Below are 12,188 nucleotides of genomic sequence, written 5' to 3'. Positions count from 1 at the left end.
TATTATAGGTACTGTCTGTGGAGGCAGAACTAAAAGACGCAAAAACATCCTTGAAAGAAGTGGAGAAAACTACAACAACCAAAACCCAACGGACAACATTTGTGAAAAAAACGTTGACCTGTGAATGACCTATGCTCCCCAAGAGAGAGCAAAACGTTGACCTGTGAATGACCGATGCTCCCCAAGAGAGAGCAAAACGTTGTCCTGTGAATGACCGATGCTCCCCAAGAGAGAGCAAAACGTTGACCTGTGAATGACCTATGCTCCCCAAGAGAGAGCAAAAGGGTTTGAGTCACGTCATGAGGTATTTAGAAATTAGCCTACATTCTTCAAGGATCAATGAATATGTACCTATGTCAATGAATCAATGAATATGTCTGAAAATGGAGGTACCAATCCCAGATTGCCCCTTTAAAAAAAGAAAAAAAATTAGAGGAATGAATGAGTCTCTGCAGACTAGAGAGGAGGGAGGGGGGAGGGGGGGGGGTATGACACAGCGTTGTCATATCAACAGTCTGAACTGCTTTCTCAGGTCCTTACAATCTTCATACCGGTCTACTCCTTCACGATAAAATACGGAGTGAAAATGGCGCCGGTCCAAGGCACACTCCCATATGCCCTTGAATGCCATTAGAATAAAAGCAAAGTATATATATATTTTTTTAAATGTATTTAACCATTATTTATTCAGGGAGACATACTGAGGACCAAGGTCTCTTTTGCGGGCCATGACTACAAAACAACACAACAAAATACACATTCATCCATCAAAACAAGAGCCTGTCTCTGTGAGCTGGTCCCTCACCAAGGACTTAAAACAAGTACAAGGGACCAAGCACTCTACCCTGAAGACCATTCCATGTCTGAGGAGCACGTTGGCTAAAAGCTAAAAGCAGTTTGTCCTAACTCTGTGGACCCCCGTGGGACATTAAGACGTAGCAAGCTCTGTGACCGTGTTCGATCACCACCAGGTCGCTCTAAAAGCAACGACGTGAGGTAAGAAATCGGTAAAAGGGGCGCTTAAGTGGTGTAGGACACTAAGGGCCTGGTTTCACACACAAGGCTTAAAGCCTAGTCCTGGACTAACTCACACTTTCAATGAGCAAATTGCCACTGAGGATGCTTTTTAGTCTTTTAGCTTTTTGTGTCCTCTGTGGCTCAGTTGGTAGAGCATGGTGCTAACAACGCTTAGGTTGTGGGTTTGATTCCCGCTGGGACCATATATACTGAAATGTATGCACTCACTGCAATGTTAGTCGCTTTGGATAAAAGCGTCAGCTAAATGGCGTATATAGTCCAGGACTAGGCTTAAGCCTTGTCTGTGAAACCGGTCCTAAGGTGTATACCATATCATCGCAAGGTCTCTGGTTCGATTCTGGCCATCGACTTATTCTGCATGTCATCCCTCCTCTCTCTCTCCCATCCTTCCTGTCAATCTCTACTGTCTCTATCCCAATAAATGCAGAAATGCCCTAAAAACATCTAAAAAAAATAATAAGGCATGCCAGAAGAAGACTATGAATAACATTTATTTTAATAATAATAATAATAAAAAATAAAAAAAAGGGTACTAATTATTCATAGTCTTCTCCTGGCTTTCCTAAAGGGGAACCGATCTCTGTCATTAGCAGGTCGGTCATATATGCCACTTAGCTGACACTTTTATCCAAAGCGACTTACATTGCAGTGACTGCATACATTTCAGTATATATGGTCCCAGCAGGAATCAAACCCACAACCTAAGCATTGTTAGCGCCATGCTCTACCAACTGGGCCACAGAGGACCACGGTCAGTCCAGGAATATTCCAGAAGGGTGTACTCACAGAGCGTTGTCGAATTTCCCAGAGCTGTACTGGTGCACATACGAGGAGTAGGCTAGGTCCTCGTGTGCTGTTGCTACATGGATGTTCTTCCCCCCGAACACAGACTGCCGGATATCCAGGGCCGTCTGAGGAAGAGGAGGAATATGTGTTATGGAAAACAGAATGGATCCAGGGGAGGCTGGGGGAGGTAGATAGATCCAGGGGAGGCTGGGGGAGGTAGATAGATCCAGGGGAGGCTGGGGGAGGTAGATAGATCCGGGGGAGGCTGGTGGAGGTCGATAGATCCGGGGGAGGCTGGTGGAGGTCGATAGATCCAGGGGAGCCTAGTGGAGGTAGATAGATTCAGGGGAAGCTGGGGCAGGTAGATAGATCCAGGGGAGGCTGGTGGAGGTAGATAGATTCAGGGGAGGCTGGTGGAGGTAGATAGATTCAGGGGAGGCTGGTGGAGATCGATAGATCCAGGGGAGGCTGGTGGAGATCGATAGATCCAGGGGAGGCTGGTGGAGATCGATAGATCCAGGGGAGGCTGGTGGAGGTCGATAGATCCAGGGGAGGCTGGTGGAGGTAGCTTTTTCTTATGATGACTGATGGATAGATGATTCACTTACTTAGACAAATGTATTTGTTGTAAGTTGCTTTGGATAAAAGCGTCCGCTAAATGCCAAAAAATGTAATGTAAATGAGGTAGAAATCGCAGGACGGGCTCTTTGTAATGCATGGGATGGAATGAGGAATGGTATCAAACATGATTACATGATTTCTTTCAACGATTTCTGCCTCCACCAGCCTCCCATGGAACATATTTTTGACTTGAACATACATATAATGACATTTGTGAGATTAGAACACGTTCGATAATGGAACGTGTAGGGATTTAATATACAACAAATTAAATTGAACGTATAATTTCACAATGACAAAAATTAAAGCAGTACAACTATAGACAAAGTACACATTAAGGGAATACAGAGGCACCCACCTGGTAAATGGCAACTGATTGGCAGATATTATCTACGTTCAATAAGTAAAACCCATAATCTAACAGTGTGTCCGAGTATTTGGGATGCTTGTGTCCAAAATGTTCCCTGAAAAACAGAAGAGGTGCAATCATGAATGGATGATGAAGACAATTTCAATCAGTGGTATTGATTGTGTAAGAAGAAGAAGAAGAAGGAGCAGAAAGAAGGAAGAAGAAGAAGAAGAAGAAAGAGGAGAAAGAAGGAAGAAGAAGAAGAAGAAGAAAGAGGAGAAGGAAGAAGAAGTGAGGGGAAGAAGAAGACGAAGAGGAAGGAGCAAAAGGAGGAGGAAAAGAAGGAACAAGAAGGAGGAAGGTAAGGAGAAGAAGAAGGAGAAGAAGAAGAAGAAGGAGGAGGAAAAGAAGGAACAAGAAGGAGGAGGGTAAGGAGAAGAAGAAGGAGGAGGGGGAAAAGAAGGAACAAGAAGGAGGAGGGTAAGAAGGAGAAGAAGAAGGAGGAGGAGAAGAAGGAACAAGAAGGAGGAGGGTAAGGAGAAGAAGAAGGAGGAGGGGGAAAAGAAGGAACAAGAAGGAGGAGGGTAAGAAGGAGAAGAAGAAGGAGGAGGAGAAGAAGAAGAAAAACAGTGATTTACCTTGCCAGAAAGACAGCATGTTTGATCAGCTGCTCTGCTTTTCTGAACTCCCTCTTCACCACACAAGCCTGTATAGACAGTCAACAATCTCAGATGACTCACCATCATCATTATTGACAATGCTTTTTCCAGTGCTCCTAGACACCACCAGACTGAACAATACTACCCCATGTTCCTCTCCTCATCATGGGTCAGATTCAGTGCTCCTAGACACCACCAGACTGAACAATACTACCCCATGTTCCTCTCCTCATCATGGGTCAGATTCAGTGTACAGCGTTGGAAATGTACACAATTTTCCTGAGGTTTTTCCTAGCTTTCCTCCTAGACTTTGATTGTTTCTTTTATGATATGGTTATATATATATATTTTTTTTTCTTTTTCTTTTTACATTTTTGCTATTTTATCTTTTAGTTTATATTCTTTGAGATTATTCTTGTATAATGAAAAGCACTTTAGAATTTTTATTTTTATTATTATTATTTAAGTGTGCCCATGAGGCATGTGGCACCTCCCTACATGGATTTAAAGGGATAGTTCACCCAAAATACAAAATCACATATTTGATTCCTTACCCTGAAAGGAGTCTATAGACAAGGACAAAATTCAATCAATGAACCAAATACGTGATTTTTGTACACACACACACACACTACACACCGTACACACAGTACACACACACACACACACACACACACACACACACACACACAGTGGCAGAGTAAAGAGGCAGCCCCACCCCCCACCGCAATTAATACAATTTCAGTACACATCTGTAAGATTCATAACATCTACATGACGTTATCCAACGAGGTGATCTACCTTGGAGGCTTGTCTGAGGACGTCCACCACCACCTTCACAGGCAGGCCCGGCGTGATCTCCTTCATCGCCTCGATACACCACCTGTAGGCCTGGCAGACCGCGGGGAGAGAACCAACAACGTTAGCAGACCGCGGGGAGAGAACCAACAACGTTAGCAGACCGCGGGGAGAGAACCAACAACGTTAGCAGACCACGGGGAGAGAACCAACAACGTTAGCAGACCGCGGGGAGAAAACCAACAACGTTAGCAGACCGCGGGGAGAGAACCAACAACGTTAGCAGACCGCGGGGAGAGAACCAATAACGTTAGCAGACCGCAGGGAGAGAACCAACAATGTTAGCAGACCGCGGGGGGAGAACCAACGTTACTGGACAGGAACCAGTCCTAATATAATATAATAATAATAATAATAATAATATTATTATATACCATTTAGCTGATGTCTTTATCCAAAGCGACTTACATTGCAGCGAGTGCATACATTTCAGTATATATGGTCCAAGCAGGAATCGAACCCACAACCTAAGCGTTCTCTTATCATACCATTCTCTACCAATTGAGCCACAGAGGACTACAAGTCCTGCTCACTTCCTGTAGTAGCACCCAAAACAATGGCCAACAACAGCACATTCCCAAATAAAGAAATGATAGCTGGAATTCCGGGAAGTGTCAGTGACATTTTGTTGTTGTGCTGCAGAATGCATGTTGAACAGTGGAGGCTGGTGTTAGGTAGAAATAGGAGGACGGGCTCACTGTAATGAATGGAATGAGGAGTGGAGCAACCTGTGGACATCATATATATATATATATATATATATATATATATATATATATATATATATATATATATATATATATATATATATATATGTAATACATGCCATTTATCTGATGCTTTTATCCAAAGCGACTTACATTGCAGTGAGTGCATACATTTCAGTATATATGGTCCCAGCAGGAATCAAACCCACCTAAACGTTGTTAGCGCCATTCTCTACCAACTGAGCCACAGAGGACCACGTCAGACACATATACCATTCCTCATTCCGTTCCATGCCTTACAATGAACCCCCCCCCCCCCCCCCCATTTTCTACCTCCACCAGCCTCCCCGGATGTGGACCCGTTTCTTGCCCTTTGCTTACCTCGTCATAATGGCTTTTGGCAAAGAGCAAGGCACACAGCTCCCCGTACAGCGCGGCCTTGTTGGCCTGGTGGCCGTGTTTGGCTAGTTTGTCCATGTAAGACTGAGCCAGCTTGAAGGTCTCCTCTCCCAAGTGGTACCTGCAGTTCCCGTTGCGAACGTGGAGCAACCTGTGGACATCATAGAGGACATGAAATGAAAAACACCATCATAGAAAGCAGGAAAAACACCATCACAGAACAGGAAAAACACCATCACAGAACAGGAAAAACACCATCACAGAGAACACGAAATGAAAAACACCATCATATAGAACAGGAAAAACACCTTCATTGAGAACAGGAAATGAAAAACACCATCACAGAGAACACGAAATGAAAAACATCTTCAAGTTTGGGCTTCTATTGGTCAACAAAGACTCTGGGAGCCTGGACAATGACGTAGGTTACACACAAAGCGGACAATGGTGTAGTTGATGCACAAAGCAAGGAGGAATAGAGGGCAGGACTGACCTGACCTGACCTGACCTGACCTGTGGACATGACCCTAACCCTAACCCTTCCACGGGTTGACAAAGGCTCTGGGAGCCCAGACTATGGCGTAGGTGTCGTGTGACTGGGAGGGCGGGACTGACCTGACGCAGCACTCCACGGCGCGGTACCAGTGCATGACCTCATCATGCAGCGTGCACAGCTGCAGGCACGACAGGAACACCTTCTCCGCGTCGCCATACCAACCCGCGTCGGACAGGAAGCCACCTAGTGGAGGAAAAGGGCATTAGTACACTGACAGCGCGGTATGGCTCGTAATAGGTTGAGGGCTTCGTCTCATTCCCAGAAGGTTGTCATGTCTCATCAGCCCTCCTTCAGACTATTTCCCGCCTATTTTTTAGGGTGCCAAGGGACAACAAGAACATTTGTCCCCCAGGCTGTGGGTCTCTTGAACATGTGATGTGATGGCTTTGTGTCTCTTAAACATGTTTGTGTCTCTTAAACATGTGATGACGGATGTGTGTCTCTTGAACATGTGATGACGGATGTGTGTCTCTTGAACATGTGATGTGATGGCTATGTGTCCCTTGAACATGTGATGGAGGTTGTGTCTCTTGAACATGTGATGGAGGTTGTGTCTCTTGAACACGTGATGGAGGTTGTGTCTCTTGAACATGTGATGGAGGTTGTGTCTCTTGAACATGTGATGGAGGTTGTGTCTCTTGAACACGTGATGGAGGTTGTGTCTCTTGAACATGTGATGGAGGTTGTGTCTCTTGAACACGTGATGGAGGTTGTGTCTCTTGAACATGTGATGGAGGTTGTGTCTCTTGAACACGTGATGGAGGTTGTGTCTCTTGAACATGTGATGGAGGTTGTGTCTCTTGAACATGTGATGGAGGTTGTGTCTTGAACATGTGATGGAGGTTGTGTCTCTTGAACATGTGATGACGGATGTGTGTCTTTTGAACATGTGATAGAGGTTGTGTCTCTTGAACATGTGATGACGGATGTGTGTCTTTTGAACATGTGATGGAGGTTGTGTCTCTTGAACATGTGATGGAGGTTGTGTCTCTTGAACATGTGATAGAGGTTGTGTCTCTTGAACATGTGATGACGGATGTGTGTCTTTTGAACATGTGACAGAGGCTGTGTATTTATTTTGGGTAGGTGCAATATGGGCAGCGGTTAGGCAGCACAGGATTTTGTTTCTTAAACATGTAATGTCTGTTGTGTATGGTGACCGATGTTAACAATGATGATGATGATGACGATGACGAAGAAGCTGCTTTTACATTTTACGGTGATACCAAAACACACATTTCCATCTCTGGATGGACAATAAAGTTGAAATCTAACCGTCAAGTCTAATCTCTTCCCCACTGCCACCTACCCAACACAAAGCCAAACTGGATGGCCTTCTCCTTGACATGGGCTTCAGACTCGGAGATGTAGGAGCAGCGGCGGCTGAAGGAGTTGGCCAGCACCGAGGCCACCTTCACGCCGTGGTCCATCAGAGCCTGGAAACAGTGATGCAGGAGATGTCTGGAGGGACAGGGAGAGGGGGAGGGACAGAGGGAGAGGGACAGAGGTAGAGGGACAGAGGGAGAGGGATAGAGGGAGACAGAGGGAGAGGGATGGACAGAGGGAGAAAGGGAGGGAGACAGAGGGAGAAGGGGGACAGAGACAGAGGGAGAGAGGGAAGGACAGAGGGAGAGACAGACAGAGATAGAGACAGAGGGAGAGACAGACAGAGAGACAGACAGAGAGACAGACAGAATCAATGCCAATGTCAGTAGTTAACAAAAATAACTCAACTGTGAACCCTCCAGGACAATCAAAACAGAGGAGGGTTAGTTAGTATGAAGACAAATGGATACTTGAGGGCTGTGTCACACGACTGACCGTCTGATTTTTGACATAGGGCAGAGATGTATAAGTCTGGAGGACATTGTTATGCCACATAACCCAGCTTGGTTGGTTGTCAGACACACACACACACACACATCACACACATCACACACACACACACACACACACACACACACACACACACATCACACATCACACATCACACTGCTGTCACAGACCATCACTATTTATCACAACAGTAGAGGGTTACATAAAGGGGAGATGTCAGCTTGTTGGCAAGACTGCATAACAGTCCTGTGCTGTGGCTGATAATCTGTCCAGGGGTGACAGACACAGACACAGACACAGACACAGACACAGACACAGACACACACTTCACCTTTACTCCACATGATATCACAGTAGTATGCAGGCCGGTGTGTGTGTGTGTGTGTGTGTGTGTGTGTGTGTGTGTGTGGTGTTGGGTTGACTCCATTGACAAACATACAAGTATGAAATCTCTGCTCACTCAACTGACGGTGACAACACAGAACACTACTGGGCCTCTGTCCATTTGACACACACACAATACGGAGGGCTGGTCCTGCTTACTTCCTCCATTCTGCCTTTCTATTTCCCCTACTTTTTAACAACAATGTCATCAGTTCCATTTTGTCTGAAACGGTGGTGCAGCGCCCCTCTTAAATTCTTTGGGGAGACCCCTACGCTGAGGCAGAGGTGGAGACGCCACCTACCCGCAGGGTTCTCCCCCAAGAATGTAAGAGAGGCGTGCCACCTCGTCCACTTGGCTCCGCCACAATGTCAACATTTCAGAGAAAATTATGACATTGTTTTTTGGGGTTTTCTTTAAATGTGTTTTTAGGGTATTTCTGCTTTATTGGGATAGAGACAGTAGAGATTGACAGGAAGGATGGGAGAGAGAGAGGAGGGATGACATGCAAGATAGGTCGAGGGTCGGAATCGAACCAGGAACCTTGCGATTACATGGTAAGCGCATTAGTGTGTTACGCCACTAAGCGCCCCCACTGATGACACTGTTGTTAAAAATTAAAGTGAAATTGTTGTCATGTTCCTCAGTTAATTCAGCGTTTTAGTTGTAATTTTCACACATTTTGAAATGAATACAGACAAGTCAGTTTTGATAATGCAACCCAGCATTAAACTATCCTGGGGAGAACCCTGTTCCTGTACTGCTTCTTAAATATAAAATGGCTGGATATTGTGTGTGTTTGTGTGTGTGTGTGTGTGTCTGTGGATATTGCCTCTGTGTGTGTGTGTGTGTGTGTGTGTGTGTGTGTGTGTGTGTGTGTGGATATTGCCTTGGGTGTCTTTTGGGGCCTACGTCATACGTCAGACCAGTCAGGACACTGACGGTTGGTTTGGGTTTACAACACAGGCCTTGCCTGTCTTACCTTTTGTCGGAGGCTCGCAGGACTTTGGCAAACACCTCCAGTTCACAGAACTCACCTCCGAGCTGGCAGAGCCGGCCCTGCTGATAAAGCTGATGGAGAGAGAGAGAGAGAGAGAGAGAGAGAGAGAGAGAGAGAGACAGAGTAGGTTGAAAGACAGAGAGAGAGAGAGAGAGACAGAGAGGAGGAGAGTTAAAGATAGAGAGAGAGAGCGAGAGAGAGTTCAAGGTGAGTGAGAGGACTCCCATTCATCAGAAACACAAAGGTAAATGGAGGGGGCAGTTCTTCCCATCAGAACACAATGGCTGTTAAGACAGTGAGACAGGAGCAGTCAAATGTACACATAGCATACCAGATAAACATACCAGATAAACACAGCACATTAGATCCCGCAAACACAGCACAAATGTGCCAATAATGTCGGTGGATTATTCCGCTAAAAAAGCTTGCACAGCCTACGTTGAATCCCGGAGAAATCTAAATGTAGACTAACTGTATACAATTCAGGTAGGGTAATGACTATGAGACTAAAGTCGCCCACCTTCTAATAACCTGGTCTAATAACAAGGGTGTCAAACAAAGCATTGCCACCAACGACATCTTATGACAAAGTGGTTATTCTCAAGGACTTGCAGTTGGCTGCCAACAGAACTCAAGTAGCCTGGGCCTACTGGCTGCTCTCATTAAAGAGGCAATGCATGTATGTGTAGATGACATGCTACATTCACTGTCTCTCTGGAGTAACAGAACATTTTGTTTTCAATTCCACCCAAGATTAGCCAAAACACATATTTCTGCAAAGGGCCTACGATATTGTAAACAAGTGTGTGACTCAGAAAGGGACACACACACACGCACACGCACACGCACATACACACCTCTCCAACCCTCAGATGGAAAGGAGAGGGCAGGAGTAGCACATGCACACACGCGCACACACACACACACACACACACACTTTCACAACAAGGCTGTTCTTATCTACCCATCCCTGTCAGTGATGAGAGAAGAGATTCATTCTTACTGGGGGAATCAGAATACAATGCCCTCAGTTGTTAAGCCTTTACAAAAGCTACCTCTGTGGCCACTAGATCATTAAACATGACCCCTGCCAGCGTGATTTATGTTCTGGTTATGCAATGCAACCAACTGTCCAAGAATGGCAAGCTAGTTATGTGACGATTTGTTTGCAGGGGGGGGGAGCTCAACAAATGTGTCCCAACACGCCCCCCCCCCCCAACGCACAGAGGTTCAAACAAAGCAAATCGCTGATGTCTGGCATGTCATCACAATGTGCTGAGCTAGAATTTTCAGTGCAGCTCGACTGAGTGAGAGCTTTATCCATACTCTCCATCTTTCTCTGTATGTGTAAGGAATTTATTACATTTAAATTGTTTCTTGAGAAAACCTCAATCTCAAAAGGTTATGAGCTTTTGACATCAACCTACATATGACTTCCACGTGCAACAATGTGTTTATGACTGTCATTTTAACTTTGGGAATCCCCTGCATCACCTTGCTGAACAGTCCCAAACTCCGTTGGCCTACCTTTCACCTACAAAACGGTTGGCTTCCATCTGTCATTTACAATTGTTTTGGTTGCAGCAGACCTGGGTATGGGGGTAGTGTTGCGTCACACCCGAGAAAAGCTATTCCTGAGGCAACACTACGCTACCTCCTTGTTGTTGTTGTTGGTGGTGATGTTGTTGTTGACACTCAACTGCTCTAACCAATACAAGACAAGAGGCCATGACATTTCGTAAAGTTAAAGTGCACATCGAATTATGCATTTGCTCATTTCTACAATAAACTCATGCCATGTCCCACTTTCGCCGTGGAAGTGTGTGGAAGGCTATTGGTTAGTCGGGGTGTGGTGAAATTCAATGACATCCAAAAAAAGTCTCTGAAATACGTGGGGGGTGGGGCAGGTAACTAAGTTAAGCAGCTACCTATCTAGAACCCCCTCAATGTTGATTCTAGTAGTACAGTACTAGCGAAGAGAAGACGCCATACTAACCAGCTACCTCTACCTAGAAGCATATCTTTGTGTTGAGAACATAAACTTTGTCTGACAAGTTTTTTTGCTAGAATACTACAGCTAGCTGTCTGTACGGCTAGCTACTAGCGACGTGTCTATCCACAACAAGCCAACACCACAGCTGAGAAAGCTAGCTTATGCTAGCTAGCTAGCTGTCACAACACACTTCTTGTCTTGACAGCAAGCTGCTCACTGTCAAGTGACAATGCCAGACAGTAGACTTGGACTAAAAAAACCGCCAGTGGCAGTCCTTACCTTATAGTACACATCAAACTGTATATTTTCCGGAAGGGAGCGAATGTCCCTTCGTGATCGACTGTAATTGTCCACCACTGCTGAAATAGCAGTATTGTACAACGTTTCTGGGATCCATTCTAGCTCCACCGCAGCCATATTGTTTTGCTTCTCCAAATCCTGGAACAGCCCCCTTCCAACTCAGACTGCCTTCGCTAGCTACCTTTCCGAGGTCCAAAAGCACTTTCTCTGCAACTCCTCATACACGCTTCACTTCTAGCTCAGAGAGGAAAAACTAAAAAAAAAAGGTCATTCCCTTAAATCACAAAGACAACAACCCCTGGCTTCCATGTTTCGCCCTCATCCAGATCCTTTGCAACCCCCCTCCGTCTGTTCGAGACCCCATCGGAGGAGACGCAGTGACGTAATCGCGCAGTTGCTGTGTTTTGGTTCTGGAACGTGCTCGCGGGCGTCACCCTACGGCGAAGCATCTGGATCAGATAGAGTTCTAACGTTCCACACTGATCTGGACGCTTCAGAGCCATGAGAGTTAGACACATTGGCGTGTTCATCACCAGTCCCTGGTAAACAGGTAAACAATAACAATGCAAAGCATACATTACAAAACCGAACAATTTAAAGACATAGCAAAGGGTGAATAACAAAGACATTTCATAGAGTATAAAAGAGTGATCAATATATTGCACATAATAGATTGCGCACATTAAGGTTGCGCGCTAGAGTTG

General features: G+C 45.4%; 1 protein-coding gene across 1 annotated transcript in view; it reads right to left on the bottom strand.

Annotated features, from left to right (window-relative positions):
* Positions 1–11,766, bottom strand: part of appbp2 (amyloid beta precursor protein (cytoplasmic tail) binding protein 2) — a 15,777-nt gene extending 4,011 nt beyond the window's left edge. Inside the window, exons 1-9 of the mRNA XM_083695869.1 lie at positions 11,464–11,766; positions 9,174–9,262; positions 7,283–7,434; positions 6,033–6,156; positions 5,400–5,568; positions 4,255–4,344; positions 3,433–3,500; positions 2,804–2,909; positions 1,825–1,949 (exon numbers count right to left, since the gene is read on the bottom strand). Of these exons, the coding sequence (XP_083551995.1) occupies positions 1,825–1,949; positions 2,804–2,909; positions 3,433–3,500; positions 4,255–4,344; positions 5,400–5,568; positions 6,033–6,156; positions 7,283–7,434; positions 9,174–9,262; positions 11,464–11,601 (1,061 nt within the window). The 5' untranslated portion in view covers positions 11,602–11,766. The remainder of the gene's footprint in view (positions 1–1,824; positions 1,950–2,803; positions 2,910–3,432; positions 3,501–4,254; positions 4,345–5,399; positions 5,569–6,032; positions 6,157–7,282; positions 7,435–9,173; positions 9,263–11,463) is intronic.
* Between the last annotated feature and the right edge of the window lie 422 nt (positions 11,767–12,188).

This window comes from Argentina silus, assembly GCF_951799395.1.
Source record: "Argentina silus genome assembly, chromosome: X".
Classification (NCBI taxonomy): domain Eukaryota; kingdom Metazoa; phylum Chordata; class Actinopteri; order Argentiniformes; family Argentinidae; genus Argentina; species Argentina silus.
This window is presented reverse-complemented; position numbering and strand designations above follow the sequence as displayed.